Below are 17,227 nucleotides of genomic sequence, written 5' to 3' on the forward strand. Positions count from 1 at the left end.
AGGGAACAAATTAATTGTAACTTTTATCAGTTTTCACAGACATTCAGCAAACAAATATATTAATTCAGACAAATATATACAATTAATTTATAAAAAAATAACAGTGAATAGTGAACTTGATATTTACCACAAATTGACACTGAATACATTTAAAAGTATAAATTAACACCGCTGTGTATGGCTGTGAAAAGGTGATGGAAAAACACGAGCTTTCTGGATCAACCCAGAAAGTCCAACTCCATCATTACCATCATCATCATCATCATCGTCCTCACCTCCACGATCATCATCACCACCACCATCCTCTTCCTCTCTTGCTGCTCTCTCCTCTGCACGTCCTCCCAGCCCTGAACAGGAATCCTGTAGGTTTATTTAATTTAATATTTTTGTTTTTGCTTCTTCTGTTACCACTCCCGTTCTCTTTTATTCAAATCATTTTATTTAGTTTGGGATACTCGAGTTACAGCTTCGACAAGACTGATGGGTGTCACATTGTGTTAAGATATCATACATTTATCTCATCTGACTAAAATACAATAGGTATTTTTAAAATTACTCATCCCTAACTATAAAAAACTTGAAAATCTAATGTGAAGCACTTTTTGTTTTGTGTGCAGTCTTTGTTCCTGTCTTTTTGGTCTGTCCACAATGTTACCGCATTGTTGTAGCCATAAGCAGAAAATTAGAAGCAGCTTCTTTTTTTTTTTTTTACTCTTCAGCTTTGCGGGTGTAAGTTCTGCTGTTGCTGCTTCGTGGCTCCTCAGCCCCTCTACCAGCAGTCATATCTGAGATTTTGTGCTTACTGTACATGTTGTACTGTACCAGGGTCACATGTCTATCCAAACTTTTAACCTTAGAAATGGAGCATACAGCTGAGGCAGTTCAGAAAACACCCACCGAGGACATTTACGATTAAACATGCCTCTTTGGATCTTGAATTTTGGGCCTCTGCTTTGGAGCTCTTTAATGACACAACTAAAATATCAGGTTGGACTTTATTATCCCCTTTGTTATTGCAGGTTGGCTAGTAAAAGCAGTTGGTCTGTAATGTGCTCCTTCGCCTCTTAGTCTTTCTGTTATTAGCAGGACTCGAGACTGATTTGGAATTTTAAGCACCACCATTATGTGCCTTTATTTCAATCATCAGAGCAAAACTTCTTATATAAGCTGAATGGTTTTTGGATAGATCTTTGATCCTGGTTTGTAGTGTTTTCCATGTGTGTCTCTGCTGGCCTATGTGGCTTACAGCGCCCGCTAATCATGCATGTTGCACCTCCATCCCCTCTTCCAGATGGAAGCCCCGGTGCTGAGGAGGCATACCCAGGTAAGAGCTTCTGTCCCACCCATGCTTCTCTGCCTCTGTCCCCTACTCTCCAGGACTCCAGTTCAACAGTAAATCTTTGATTGTCATATGAAGATTTGAGCAGAAAATAAGTTATAAGTCTTCAGATTGCCCATTGAATTGGTCTTTGTATATATTAGGTATTTTTGTTTGATTGCTGTGTATTATTTTGATGCTATTTTCCTTATTAAAGAGCAAATTAACACCCCCCCCATCATCAAATAATGCATTCAAACCCTTGTTGTGTAGCTACAGTTTGAATTCTCGATGACCTCCAGTCAATGTTTGTCTTGTTTTAAACTACTATTAAAATGGACACCACATTGTAGGACCAGTCTGATAAAGTAAAATCAAATGCGAAAAGTTAGTTTAGGGTTTGGTTTTGGGTTTTAGTGATTTACAGACTTTTGGTTTTGATTCTGCGCCAACATATTTTTTTCCCCTAAATGCATCTTTTAAGGTTTCATTTCTTCTTTTTAAAATGGTTTGTTAGAACTGGTAGCTTGTTGTATTCATGGAAAAGGTCTAGTGGGGAAATATATGATAAAACCAAAATATAAAGAAAATATGGCGCAACTTGTCCTGGAGCTTCACTGAGGGGACTATGCTTTTGCTTTCCCTGTTGTCTCTCTGTTCCGTCTGTTTTCTGTTTCTGTCTTAAAAGACCTTATAAGATCACTTAATATGGCAGTATTTATACCAAATATTAACTGAGCTAATGTTGGATTGTATTGTGTGTGTGTGGTGCAGAGGAGGAATTTGTTTAGATTGTGTGCTTTGTTTAACCTCTATAATGCATTCATCTGTCTCTACCTACACTTTCTCTGTCTGTACGTGTGTTTCCTAGGCGAGTGGAGCGAGGCGCTGTACCCTCTCCTCACCACGCTCACAGAGTGCGTCGCCATGATGAGCGACACGGCCAAAAGGTCCATGGTCTTCCTGCTGATGCAGGACAGCGCCCCGACGATAGCCATGGACCTGTCGCTGCAGTACCGCCGCGACGTCGTCTTCTGCCAGACGGTCAGCACACACACAAACATGACATCTATTCGCCCACACACATTCACACTCGTACATACAGGCTTTTAGCTAATGTGTTCACCCCAGAGTGACTCACAGCAAGAGACAGCTCATGAATCAATAAAATATTACAAAACTGGAAGGGGGAAAGGTTAGTGCTAAGTTGCTTTTCCATGTTTATATGACTATTAAACAAAGAGCGAGGAAAGACAGCAGGATGAAAAAATAAATGAAAGTGAGACGGAAAGAGAAGGAATTTCTTTACTCCTACTCTGCTGTGTTGCCGGCACAAACCCGAGAGATGCTTCGGGTCTTTGGGGCCAAAGTTAAAAAGAGGATGTGCGCCCAGAGGTAGTCGAGATAGTGGATTCTTTTCTTACAACTTGTTATTTTTACAGCCTCTTATTTTTGTAGTTTTGGCTCTGTTACAATAATTTACTCAGCAGGTTCAGTCTGGTCATAAGTTTAATCACATCAATTTAAACTTGGGTATTTTTACTTTGGTAACATTGCACTCCAGCAAGTACAAAAGGAGCCTAAACACTCAGAATTAGAGCTAAAACAATTACTCACTCACAGGAAATTAAACATAATCAAAATAGTTGCTGGTTAAGTTCAAGCTTAAATGTTAAATATTTCTTAGTTCCAGCTTGTGAAATAGGAGGTTTTGCTGATTTTCTTTGTCTTGTGTGATAAAAAACGAAATAGTTGGGGGTTTGGGACTGTTGCATTTGAATAGCCCCGTCACTTCTTAGATGTTTGTCTTAGATAAACTACAAAACACGTCTGATCATCTCCTGCTGTTTGACCAGACATGTTAACATATTAATATAGTGAGAGAGCACTCACTGAGCTGCGCAGGATTTCCTTTACACACGGATGCACAGAAACCAACAACATGCATTCACTTATGTAATCTCAGAAGCAGCAAAGCTTTACTGCATCTAAATATAAATGACAGGACACGGTGCAGTTAAAAAACTGCACGCCATTAATGAAGAAGCTTTCATCTCACAAATGGATAAAATTTAGACAACAACAAAGTTACAAAGTTGTTACGGGGTTTGAAGATAAATTCATTTTCATTCTTTAACGCAATGCTGTGAAAGATTTCGTAAATATGGACATGGAATAGGGCATTTGTTAAGATTACATTACTTATGATCAGAAACTAGCGAGTCGACAACTTTGCTAACAGACAAACATCAAACAAGTGCAACAACACAACAAAGAAAGCCAGCTAATATCACTGACTAGTCCAACAGCAAGAAGGCCGGCTCGCCGTCACAAAGCTTTTAGTGTCTCATCGGACTGACTGATGATTTCTGAGGACATCATTGTCATTAAAGGAGGGTAAAAAAACTGAAAGCAACATATGATTGAGCAAATTTCACTTGTTTAAATTCCATATGACTGAAGTCTTGTTTGAAATAAGCTCCATTATCATATAAAAGTAATATTTTCAGTCAGCACAGCGAGTTTTAAAAAGCTGTCAGTTGACTGTGATTCTTCACACACAAAATGACTTTATCATTTTGTCACATTTATTGATGCATGAATCAGCTGAAGTCCGCCTATAAACAGCTGCAGAGGGTTAAAAGCAGATCTGATGTTAATGCATGTGTGTTTTGTTTGTTTGTGTGTGTTGCAGCTCACTGCTCTCATCTGTGGCTTCATTATCAAACTGAGGAACTGTCTCCGTGACAACGGATTCCTCCGACAGCTCTACACCATCGGCCTGTTGGCTCAGTTTGAGTCCCTGCTCAGCACCTACGGTACACACACACACACTCACAGACACACAAACACACACAGAGGCAGGTTGCTTTCAATATTAGACATCCACAGATTGTCACCGTTAACCGCGTGTGTGTGTGTGTGTTCCCAGGAGAGGAGTTGGCCATGTTGGAGGACATGAGTGTCGGCATCATGGATCTTCGTAACGTCACCTTTAAGGTAGGAACTTTTAATCATGGTTTTAATTCTCTCTTCTTCTGTGGGTTTTATTGCCCTAATTTAGTTTCTTGTCATTTTTGATTCTGCTGTATTTCATTGTTGACATTTATTAACTTTAGACCTTTTGTTACCCTTTTTTTTAACGTCTCTATTGAGATTGAAAATGCAGTGTGATAACAATCTTTTTATTAGACCTGCTACAATGAATCAATTTTGATAACCGATTAGTTATTTGAGCCAAAATGCCTGCCCACTAAATAGCAGACAGAGGAAAGGCTTGATATTAAGTATTTTTAAACAGTTAAAGTATAAAGTGAGAAAGGAAAAAAGATACAGAATTACAGAAAGATACAGTTCTTTAAAATTTGAAGGTGTTGTATGTGTAACAGCAGAACTTGTTTAGGAGTTATTAAAGACTAAAACATTATTTTCTTCAAATTTCTTTGGCTTCATATTCATAAACTTTCTCCAGGTGACCCAGGCCACCGGGAGCTCCGCCCCCGACATGCTGCCGATCATCACGGGGAACCGGGACGGCTTCAACGTCCGCATCCCGCTGCCAGGAACCATGTTCGACGCGTTGCCACGGGAGATCCAGAGTGGTATGCTGCTGAGGGTCCAACCGGTGCACTTCAACGTCGGCATCAACGAGCAGCAGACGCTGGCTGAGAAGTGAGTGAGTGGGAAAGAAGAAGAAAAGAAGAGGGAAGTTTTTTCTGATATCTAGGATACAAGTTCACAGTTTGAGCAAGATTTTGTGTGACAGATAACAGATGAATTCGGGCTGGTTGTCAATTAAATGATAAATGCGCGTTTGTCTGTGTTGTTCAGGTTTGGAGACACGTCCCTGCAGGAGATCATTAACCTGGAGAGTCTTTCCAGGCTAAATTCATACTACGAACAGTTCAAAGAAGTCCTGCCTGAAGACTGTAAGTACTACAGTGTACTAGAGTTCAGCAGGTTAGCACAGTTTCAAAGTTAAATATCTTCAGTGGTAGAAATTAACATTTTAGTTTCCATTTTATGTTCATACTTCTACTCCACCACATTTTAGAGGGAAACATTCTGCTTTTTACTACATTTATTTGACAGCTTTAGTTACTCGTTTTATTATGATTTTACATTTAAAAAAACATATGATGAGCTTATAAAATGCAACACATTGTTAAAAATTAAACCAGTGGTTCCCAGAGACAATTTCCCCTCTAAACTTCTTACATGGTTTCATTTAAACAAATATTAGAAGCCCAAAGAGACAATATTTCACAAAAAAAGACTTCAGTCCAAAATTAGAAACATAAATACAAATTTGTGGAACAGAACTTTGTTTTTCTTCTTTCCTTCCTCATTAATCATCTCACAACCCCTCAGATTTAACTTGTGACCCTTTTGAGGGGCCTCTGTGTTGGGAACCACTGGACTCAACTACATCAGTCACAAACCCATTTTTAGGCTTTTGATACTTATGGTACATTTAACTGATAATACTTCCGTACTTTTACTTAAGTATTTTTTACATTGTGGAACTTTATTTAATAAAGGATCTCAATACCTTTTCCACCACTTTCTATAAGAGCCAACAAATCATTTAATTTCTGTTTTCGTTGCTCTCTGATCTTTCCCCTCCCCTATATCTCCCATCTCCCCCCCCCCAACAACCCACCAGGCCTCCCGAGGTCTCGTTCTCAGACTTGTCTCCCAGAGCTACTGAGGTTTCTGGGGCAGAACGTCCACGCCAGGAAAAACAAGAACGTGGACATCCTCTGGCAGGCGGCCGAGGTGACGTTTTACACTGGATAGAATTTTATATTATTTCTCTTTAAAACGGCTAAAAAACATCAGCTAATGAGCACAGTCACCTATGAAGGGTGCTATATATAATACAGGTAGAAATCATAATGTGATCAAATTGTGGAGATATATATCAGGCTGGTAGGTTTGATGACCACCAACGGGACATAGTCTGCCAGTGGCTTAAATATTTCTTCCCTCTCCGTTTCAGATCTGTCGCCGGCTGAACGGGGTTCGTTTCACCAGCTGCAAAAGCGCCAAAGACCGCACGGCCATGTCGGTGACCCTGGAGCAGTGCCTGATCCTGCAGCACGAGCACGGCATGGCGCCGCAGGTCTTCACGCAGGCCCTCGACTGTATGCGCAGGTAAGACGCCCTCGCTGTGCCTGAAAGGACAAAAAAAGAACGTGACTGAAAATCACACATGGGCAAAAAAAATAAAAAAATTCCAGCTTTGCTTTATCAGATTGGAAACTTACAGATGCATATTTGTTTCTCTTACTGCCTGCCAAAGGTCCTTTACGAGTCGAACAAACCCACTGACTCTTTGCAATAAAAAAGAATACTTAAAAGCGATATAAAATCACTCATTTATATATTGAGGTAAAAAAGGCTCTTTAAACATGTACTCTGTGTGTATCAGCTTAACGCAGAGAAAAGTCTTTAAAAAGGTCAGAGGGAAACAAATGTGTGGAAAAGGATGTTTTTTGCCCATGTGTGATTTTGAAAAAACATTGCCTGCTTCCAAACTGGTCTAGCGTTGCTGGTCCACCTTAAAGGGGATACTTGAATATTTTGAAATTCAGTTGGTTGCTTTCTTCGCCAGACTCTTGTAAAAAAAGTTCACATTTCGTTGCTTCTCTTTTGGAGACTCCAATGTGACAAGGGTCTGGAGAGGTTACCTGACTGATATTCAAGTGAGAGGATCCTCCTTCGATCGTGTGTTTTGGTTGCTTGTTGGTCCGTCTGTACGTCTTCCTGTGTCTAAGTCTGTTCCGTCTGTACATCCGTCTGTCCATCACTGTCGTGTCTTTCCTTTCTAAAGCTACACATCGCTGTTTCAGTCTGAGTTGCCAACAGAGTGTTTTTTTTCTTTTATTTGATTTATCGAAGCACTTGACATTCTGTCGTCACCTTTTCTTTTCCTTCATCCCTGCTTTATTTTTTCTTTCCCTTGTTCATTTCCACGATATGTCTGAGTCCGCCTGTTAAGAAGTTATGAAGAAAGATTTAGTGAATTGCTGCCTGTTTATTTTAAAAGGTCGGTGCCCCCAAATTACAAAACATATTCGCCCCTTTACCTCTTTTGGTGCCATTTTTTCAGTCCAGTTCAGTCTTTATTGTTTTTCTGCATGGGAATTTGGCCTGCAGCATGCCAAAAACATTACACAAAAGCAGAAACAGGCTTCAGTTTAACAGCTTACGCAGAAATATAATAGAAAAAATATTCAACATAACAGAGTCTTTTTGGTAACTTTGCCCAAGCGTTTAAAATAAAAAAAAGTTTCAAATCTGTTTCTTTTATGTTGCCACTAAGGAAACACACTGATCGCCAGCATGTGAAAGCAAAACATTTCCAGAAAGCACGTCATTTATGCTTTCCAAAACATGTTTGACACAATTTTCTGGTCTGAAAAAAAGACATTTTCTACCAGAAACAAGAGAACTGACACCATAAAAGACAGCAGACAGACAAATTAAGGTGTACAGGGATTTATATCCACCCAACAGAGTTTTATTGATTTTGGTCTACAATGTTGCAGCTTCCTGCAAATGTGATTTTGTTCTAGAGGGCGGAAACCGTCCTCTGCAGCTCTCGGAAACAGAACATAAGTTTATCCTCAAGTGTTTGTACCTTTTTGTGTCAAAGAAAGTTTTATGTTCTCAGTGGAGTTTTTATGTGACTTTATGTTGTAAATATTCTGTTGTAAGAAGATGTAATCACACCTGTCTCGTTTGTACTCAATAAAGTTGCACTCCCACACGATATTCGCATGATACGACATCTCTTCACCTTTTCCTCCCCTTCTTTTTCCTCTCCTCATATCTGTCCCTTTTTTCCTCCCCCCCTTCTGCCTCATCAGCCGACGAGCATGAAATTAGCTTCTGGATCATTCTTGACAGTTTGATTTATTTCAGTTTGGAACGGATTTGAGCTGTGATGCATGTTTGGAAAAAGCTTGAGGATATTGTAACGCTTGCCTCCGAATTCCCCCTTCATTATCATTTTCCCCTCTTATCCACACATCAGTTGAAAATGAATGTGAACAGAAAACACACCCTTCAAATGTTAACATTTTGAAGTTAAGCCTGCACCAGGTACTCACTGCATGTGAATTTTGTTAGCATTTCTCAAGTGCTCCTACCAGCGTGCTAGCTTTCTCGTTAGCTTGCAGACAGATTTTTTTGCAAATTACTTCAAAATTATACTTAGAGGGTGTTTTTCCACTGTGCATTCGTGCTGGTTTCCCTCCATTTTTCCCTCCATTCCTTCCTCCTCCTTCGCCCCATGTCTCAGAATATATAAACATGGAGAGCCATTGCTGTATTTTCTTATCTTCTTTCCCTTTCTGAAAAACGTCTTTCTTAATTTTCTCTTTTTTCTCTTTCTCCTTTTCCTCTTCCTCTGTTTCCCGCTTGTTTGACATTTTTTGCGGGATTGTTTTTTTCTTTCTGGTTGGTTTGTGATTCACTTCCATTTGTTGTCACTACCATATGATTTTTATTACTTTCATTATTTTGATGTCTCACCATGGAAACTGCTATCTGTCATCGTGGCTGTGGCTTCTTTCACCGGTATCACCTGTTAATTTGCCATTTCACCTCTGTGCATGCCATCTGTTTATTTTGGCTTTGTTTGCGACACACACTGGCCTCTTCCTTCCCCGCTTCCTCCTTGCAATCTTTTATTTTCTTTCTTATTTCCACCTAACACTGCCCTTCCTCCTTCATCTCTATTCTCCCTAATTGCCCTCATACTTTTTCTTCATCTCTTTCCTTTCTCCTCTTCCTTTTATTTCTTCCCTTCCCTTCCTCCGTTTTTTCTTCTCCTCCACCTTCCTCCAACCTTTTTTTGCTCCTCCTCCTCCTCCTGGCGCCCCTGCTGCACTCGTGTGGGGCCGTGGTCCGGTGGGTGCGGGGGGGTTCTGTGGGCGGGCCGTGGCGCCGCCTGTTCCCGCGCCTCGGTGTGGGGCGCCGCGCCTCTCCCGCTTGTGTGCCCGCCTCCTCCTCCTCCCCCCTCCCGTGACTCGGCAGCATTGGGACGAGGGAGGGGGTGATCCAGAAGAACCTGAGCGGCTTGCTGCCGGTGCGTGACTTCCGGCTGGACCCCAGCCTCCTGTACTCGCTGCCCCTGCTGGCCCTCAGCCCCAACCTCCTGGTGGTGTGGATCTTCCTCAGCGTGGCCTATTTCCTGGCCAAACTCCGCTGCAGCTGAGCGGCCGGCGAGCAGCTCTCTGCCAGGAGCCTTCGTTTGTGAGGAGGAGTGGGAATACTCCACACGGACTCCTGAGGGTGTTTCTGAAACTGTGCCATTGTCCTGTGAGTGTGTATGTACACACTGCCCCACCCTGACTAAGGGCTTACCACAACCGATGCCCCATTAATCAAGTGCCAAGCCCTGCCCTCTTTTTTTGGTTAATGGACAATGTTTCCAGCTTTGAAAAACTGCACATGATTAGCCTGGAAAAGTGTCGTAAACATACAGTTATCTTGTCTCAATACTGATACGATGATTTACTTCATGAGGCCCCGACCTTTGGACTTTGAGAGCTGCATCACACGTAAGGCTGGGCTAAGAATCTAAAAACGCACGTGTGTTAGGTTTTCAGGTAATTTTCTTAAAGATCTCTGTGCACACAGAAACTTAATTGTAAAAAACTAAATCTCTTCTTTTTCATTGTTTTTTGCTCCTCAAACAACAAAACTGTATCACAACCAACATGTAGTCAGTGGTGGGACAGAGTCTGATTACTCTGCTGGGTCTGTTTCTGTTGTCAACCAACCAAACAAGTATAAAACAGCCAAAGCTGTGTGGCTTATAATAATAAATACAGGTTAAGGTTGTAGTCAGATTTCAGTCCTGGTTGACACCGATCGCAGTGACAAATATATCCTGTGACTGCTTCACAACAAAAGCTAGCCCACGTTGCTGCTTCACACTTTTAATGTCAAGCAGCAAGTGTTGAAGAATGTTTTGCTCGCATTAGCAGTAACAATTTTCTATATTGACATTTTAAAATGAGGGTTGGAGGTGACAACGTGTTCTCTTCCAAACTTTACTGCCACACAACCCTTAAGCCAGAGATTTATTTACTTTTCGCAAACACGTCCATTATCAAGTCAGCCATCATGCACACGCAAACGTGAAGTTAAAAGCAAGTAAATCTCCGGCCTTAGCCGTGATTGACGCATAAGCATCATCATTAATGTCCTAAAACCTCCCATTCACTCTAAATCATGAGGCTGCAGCTTTAAGAAAAGCTCAGATTTAGTTGTAGAAAACGCGCGAGAGAAAGTCCAAAGCGGGGGAGAAAAAGATGTTTTTTTAAATTAAGCTGGCTTAGTGTGAACATTTCATGTCAGTAATGTTCAGATATAAAACATTGTGGTCAAGCTAACTGCTGTATTGCAAATGTTCAAACCCAGTCAAGACACTGAAACCGTTCTGGATGAGCGTAACAACTTACAGAATGAATAAGAATAATGATCAGACTCTCGAGCAGCATTCACATTTTAGGTGGATAGCGCCCTCTAATGACCCTTTATCATCTGTGTGGCTGCTCTGTGTTAATCTTCATTGTTTTAACACAACACATAGAAAATACAAAGTGACAGTTTGTATGTTTGTGACACACAGGCCAGAAATTACACCAGAGTTGTGAATATGTATAGAAAATAAGCAGATTATGTACAAATCTTGCTTTCACTGAAGTGTTACTGTTGATCGTAGCCATTATAAAGGAAAGTGAGTTCTAATTTAGGCTTTGCACAAACCAGCTAGCTTGTTGCATTCACCATTGTCTTCCATGTGCTTTTGCACCTTACAAGCTAAAGCGGAGGAAACCCTTTATTTAAGCTAACTTTGGCTTATATATATTTTTTCAGGCAGTATTTTCTCATTTTTATTTGTCTTCCTGCTCTCCTAGACAGTAGAAGGAGTTTTTTGTTTTGCTTCTACTTCAGCCTGTGCACTTTCCAGCAGATCTGGGTCAGTTATTATCACTGATTCTGTTTACAACATACCTATTCGGACTCAAATTCCCCAGCCTTTAGCCTTTATTGGGACATTTTAACCAACAGTACCGGGGTTAAGAATGACAATCATCACACTAATCAATCAGTCTATTTAGGTAATTGTCTGTTTACCCATACCTCAGAATAGCAGATAAATTGAGTCTAAATTGAAGTGTCTGAAAACTTTAATAGCCTTGTTTTCTCAGAGGTACATGAACTGAACTCATGTCAACACTTCTACCAGACTAAGATGATTATACCAGCTCCAATTCGATCAGAACTGTGGTGCATAAACAGTATTTCTTGCCTTTAACACCCCCTACTCATTTAGCCGAAAGTATTTTAAATACCATGCATTCCTTGCATGAGCAAACGAACAGACCAGCGCTCAGGGATCAGCCCCCGGTGACAACATGCATGACTTGTTTCCTAATCAGTAGGAGCTGTTTGATTGCAGGCCAGTATGTGCATTTCCTGTGTAGCAAGTTGTAGCAGAAACAGGCAGCTGAAAACAACATTATCCATCAATTCCTGCATGTTATGTAAGAAAAATTATATTTGACCTCGTCATGGGAAGGTGGCAAGTAAAAAGGGAAAACAATCCTCCAACTGAAGATAAAGTTCTCGTATTAAATAAAAAGTGTAATAGAGCAAACAAGTAGTGACAGTTAAATGACCCAATAATAAATTCTTCAATTCCTCTTTTTCTTTGAAGGCCCTAAATCCACAGAGGTGATTACTCCTCCTCTTGTCAGGACTGTGTGGGCTCGTTCAGGTCTGCTCAACCAGAAGTGAAAACTCATGTGTGGGGGTTCAAAACCAGTAAAAGAAATATATATGAACAAATATTCATCCCTCTTAGACAGAAAATTAAAGTGAATTCTGTGGAGCTTGCAGTCGGAATAAATATAGACATTTATGTTTACATTTAATTAGTCATTAACACATTTATGAATAAATAAAAAAGGCGTGTTAGAAGAGAACAATTCATGTGACTCACTTAAGTTTAAAGGTGACGTGTGGAGCCGTTTTCCACATTTCCCCTGAAAACACATTATTTTTAACCTTGAGCTGCTCTGGCCTGGCCGAGGTGTTATTTATGGGTTCAGTTCATTTGTAAAAGCAGTGACATGTTTGATGTATTCACTGTTTTAATACCTTTTCACTCCCTGAGATTGAGCACCTGCCTTAGAGGCAGTAGCAGCCAGTGATGGCACTTCTTTAAATTGGTCCCAGTGTGGCGCGTCAGATACAGTCAGCCAGTGGTTCGACCCACATCTGCTCCTGAAGCTTCTCATGCCGAGTGCAGTGGAGATGAGCTCCGCCTCACCAGCTGACACAGTTGAGTCTTTGTATTTTTAAGGACGCAGTTTCTAATTGGCTAACGTTGGAATGTATGATTGTAGGATATTCAGGGGAAATGTGATTGATTATGCAGTGTAGTGCTGTCTGTTCTACACCCTTTAGAGCATTTATGTGTTTACCATAAACTGGTACAGATTGCAGCTATAACAGTTAAAATTAGCTTTATAGAGCCGAGACGTGTCGAGTTGAGGCACTGATTTTATTCGGCGGACGATGCGATGAGTTAACTTTGTTCGTAGTTAAGGTGAATGAATGAAAGGAATGTATCCATGCTTGTGCCAAATGCTCCAGTCAGGTTTATGTCAGGTGAATTCAGGTTTGTAGGATCTGTGTTTGCAAAGAGATTAAGCCAGAAAAGATGTGATGTCTTTGTCTGAATATAGTCCACTCTTATGTTAGTGTATTTATTTATTAGTCTTGTAAATGAGCGTAAAAAAGTGTATTTTGTTTTGAGAAATTTCCATTCACTTTACTAACCTGCAACTAACTATTATTTTTTTTATGATTGATCTTCCGACTGTTTTCTCAAGTAATGAATTTGTCTAAAAAAAACATCTTGAGCCCAGTATGACACATGACACCTTCCAACAGTCCAAAACCCAAAGATATGTAGTCTATTTACATATATTACGAAGAAAAAAGTAAATTTGCACTAATTGTTAATTAATTTACGGTCATGACTGATTGTTTAAGCTCTAATATCACCCCAACTCCAAACTGTTTTCAAGATGCTTTTGCTTACAAATCATTTTACATATTTCTGAATCAGCTGCATTATTTTTTAACTAAATTTTCTGCCCAAGTATATAAATAGAAGGTAAAAGAACCTCTGTATAATACTGAAACACTGTTTGAAAACAGCTGGAACAGGATAGGTTTGGTTTTAACTATATATAAATGGTCACGTGTGGCAGTTTAGGAAATATAAGAAATCTTTCCTTGGAGTAAAAATGGACAATAGTCTTCAGTATCGTGTGATTTGACTGGAAACAAGAGTTTTCAGCTTCCTTTGCAGATTGGAAACCTGCATTTCATAAATCGATATCTTAGCCTGTGAAACTAAACGAAAGCATCAGTCACCTCCTCGGAGTTTGGAGGCTCCGTCTCTTTGAGATCGACCCAGTATGGAACTGGATCAGACCAAAATAGCCTCCTTTGGGAGTGTAACATGCTCTCGTGACCCTTAACAGTCAAACACACATACTACAGTATAATGATCAGACATACAGTAAATAAGTCTCAGTATTCTTAAATGAGTTTGCAATACTAATGTCTGTATTTATTAGTGATGGTCAGTAGAAACATTTTGTGAATATTGACATTTACACCTCAAGCACTTGAGCGCTGCTACACAAGACTTCCTGAAAAACAGTTGAAAATAGAGTAATTATTAATTATTAGATGCTCTTATTGAAAAAGGATGGTATTTATTTGCTTTCTTGCCAAAAGTTAGATGAAAAAAAACTGGTGCCACTTTTATGTCTGTGAGGTAAATGTGTAGCTAAAGCCAGCAGCTGGTTAGCTTAGAAGTTGTCTGGCACAAAACCCCTGTAAAAAAAAAAACATTTTAACACTTCAGTTTATGTCCAGATTAAACAAACAAGCTGAAATGTGTTAACTGGTGAGCGGTACATGTGCTGAAAGGCAGGTTTTATTATTAAGAGAGAAGTTCCCTGTTTAGGCGGCTGTTGTACAGACGTGAGAGTGGCATCAATCAAGAAAGTGTCCCAAATTCCTCCTTTAAGTTATTATTCACTACTTATGTCAGTTTAGAACTACCTCTGTGAGACAGAATTAAGTTATATGTTGAACTTAGAGTTTATTTAATATATATATATATATATATATATTTATTAAAAAATACAGCTAATGTGATTATATGATCAATGAGCAGCAGGGATGTGAGGGAACAGAAATTATTTTATGTACAATGATTAAAATATATGAAAATCTGAAAAATAAAAAGTTCCAGTGAAATAATATTTTCAATTACTAATGCACTTAATCATAAATTCCCCATACTTATATGTGTAATTACAGTAAAGTGCTTCCTAAAAATATGAATTAAGAAATCATTATATCATTGACCTTTAAAGAGAAACATCTGAATCTCTTTTTCTTTCTTTCCTTTGTTTTTGTTATTCTGAGAATCGAGGCATATCAGAGAATATATTTATATTGTACATAAATTGTATTTAAAATGCTTGTATTGCCTAAATGCTAACGTTTGCTATTGTCTTACGTTATTCCAAAGCAGAGTATAAAAAGTAATCTATACAATGTGATTTATTATGCTTGTGCCATAACTGTCATGCTGTCGTCACTTTACATCATAGCTCAATATGTCCATGTGATATTGTTGTAATATGCAGATTTATATGTTTTTGTTTATCCTGACTGTTAATTGTTTTACTTTAATCTCTTCTCGTGCTAAAACTGTTGACATAATAACTACTGGCAGGTACTTTTAACCCTCTGAGCCCTCCTGTTAACAATAGATATGATATTATGTGAACAGGTTATTTGTTAATGGTCACATTTAACATGTTAATTGAGAATAATTGTGTCACTGGGATCATAATTACCTCCTGCAAAGTGTTATTGTGTTAAAGGAAAGTTCTGGAGAGACGGTTATCTTTAGTGCTGACAATGCAGTGGATTTTTTGGGTCAATATTCAATTTTTAGTTAAAATTTTAAAGTTTTAGATTCATTTGTTGTACAGAAAGTGTATAGGAAAGGTTATTTATAATAATAATATTTTTTAGTATTTCATTCTAAAATCTGACAAAGATCTGGACTCATATTGGCTTAGTGCTTCTTGGTGTTACAGTAACACCTCCTCAGACAGATCCCAGGTCAGCAAACAACAGAGAATCTGTGACGTTGAACTGTCTTTGTTTCTCTTCCACATTTGGCAATCAGTGCTTTTCCTCAGCAGCAGTTAAATATCCAAGAGCTTTAGTCTTGCTGCGCCCCATGTTGCTCTAAATGTACCACAAGCCCAAGAAAACCTCCAGTCAGTGTGTCCCTGAACGCAACACTCCTGCTGTAATAAACGTCTTCTGCACCCACCTGCAGAACATAAACGCACTCCGGTGGTAGTTTGTGGTCTTTAAAGTCCTTTTTATTCCTTTTTTCCTCAGCTTACTTTATCTGTGCTTTCCCTCAGCTTTTCTTTCATGTTTGTCAAAGTGTGTGTGTGTGTGTTTTTTTCCAGTGTTGTGTTCCTCATTCAGTGTAAAGCAGTTTGAGTAAGTCTTTACTGACCTCTACTGGCAATCGGTTGCAGTTGCAACAACAACAACAAGTTCAGTAGCTCTCGTTCTGTCTGCTGGTTATTCAATTATAACAAGTGGGTTGAATTATTTAACTTTATGGATTACTGAATCTATCATTCATTGATTGTTGATCAGAAACACTCTCAACCCCCAGCAGACTTTTCTGTTGAGGAACTATTTAAAAAGCATCATTCACAACCAACCATCATTCCTATTTCTTTGCTCTCATTCTGTCTGTGAACACCCTCCCTCCCACGCCTCCCCCTCCCACCCCCGTTCTGTCTCCCCAGCGAGGGCTGCCGACGAGAAAACACTGTGAAGAACGTTGGATGCCGAAAGTACGCGTTTAACTCCCTGCAACTGAAAGCCTTCCCCAAACACTACCGACCGCCTGACGGCACTTATGGGAAAGTGGAGACCTGATTGGACCGCAGAGACCTCTGGGTTGTTAGGAGATATCAATGGAGTGTACGGTGGCTGTGATCAGACTGGGTACAATCAAAATACTGTGTTCAGAAACTGTTTAATTCGACCTTCATGTCTCCTGGTTACTGTTTGAGACGTTTTAGATGAGCTTTATTTGGAGGTATACTCAGTGATTTAGTGTCACACTAATAAACAGTTGCACCTTCCTGAAACCTATAACTGTTTCTACGTACTATATTAGTTGCTTATGCCATATTACGCGTAACACGCTGAATACGAGATAGCAGAATTGTCAAGGTTTTTATTTCTTATTATGTACCTGAAGAGCACAGCCTCATCCCTGATCAAGCACTGATATAATCAATATCGACCAAACATTTATATTTATATTCTACAATAGGCTCCCTGCATTCAAAGGATAAGGTTTGTGTTATTCTATATTATAACTATTAACAAATCTCATGAAAAGACTAAAAACAAGACGTAAATCTTTAAAAGCGGATCACAAATATGTCATTTCATTTTTCTAAGAACAGCAGTTTTTAGTAAACATTTCCCAAACAGGAGGAAATGGTGCGTTTGTGTTAGGACTATTTTCAGCGGCGGATTAATCTGCATTTGGTGCTTTTGGTCACCCAGTGTGACGGTGTGGCTCATCGGTCTGCTTTTTATTTAGTCTGTATGTGTTCTAGGAACTCTAAAGGGTTCAGTATGCGTCAAACAACAAATATATAAAAGCAAACGTTTTTATTGTCAGTAGCCACATTTAAAGTTGGGTGGAACAGGCTGCATTGCTTCCTCCTGACTGTATCC

General features: G+C 39.5%; 1 protein-coding gene across 8 annotated transcripts in view; it reads left to right on the forward strand.

Annotated features, from left to right (window-relative positions):
- LOC118339882 (inositol polyphosphate-4-phosphatase type I A-like) overlaps nucleotides 1-17,221 on the forward strand; it is a 39,453-nt gene extending 22,232 nt beyond the window's left edge. For 2 of the 8 annotated variants that reach the window (XM_035677682.1, XM_035677681.1), the window contains 10 exons: nucleotides 192-362; nucleotides 1,292-1,324; nucleotides 2,190-2,362; nucleotides 4,014-4,137; nucleotides 4,251-4,318; nucleotides 4,791-4,990; nucleotides 5,150-5,247; nucleotides 5,985-6,097; nucleotides 6,321-6,475; nucleotides 9,365-15,797. In XM_035677682.1, coding sequence (XP_035533575.1) covers nucleotides 192-362; nucleotides 1,292-1,324; nucleotides 2,190-2,362; nucleotides 4,014-4,137; nucleotides 4,251-4,318; nucleotides 4,791-4,990; nucleotides 5,150-5,247; nucleotides 5,985-6,097; nucleotides 6,321-6,475; nucleotides 9,365-9,545 — 1,316 coding nt within the window. In that variant the 3' untranslated portion in view covers nucleotides 9,546-15,797. Of the gene's footprint in view, nucleotides 1-191; nucleotides 363-1,291; nucleotides 1,325-2,189; nucleotides 2,363-4,013; nucleotides 4,138-4,250; nucleotides 4,319-4,790; nucleotides 4,991-5,149; nucleotides 5,248-5,984; nucleotides 6,098-6,320; nucleotides 6,476-9,364; nucleotides 15,798-16,278 lie in introns of those variants that run through there. The other 6 variants (XM_035677684.1, XM_035677685.1, XM_035677683.1 and 3 more) reach the window with 6 other exon arrangements.
- The last annotated feature ends 6 nt before the right edge of the window (nucleotides 17,222-17,227 follow it).

This window comes from Morone saxatilis, unplaced genomic scaffold (genome assembly GCF_004916995.1).
Source record: "Morone saxatilis isolate NCDOM2014 unplaced genomic scaffold, NCSU_SB_2.0 Contig6, whole genome shotgun sequence".
Lineage (NCBI taxonomy): Eukaryota > Metazoa > Chordata > Actinopteri > Moronidae > Morone > Morone saxatilis.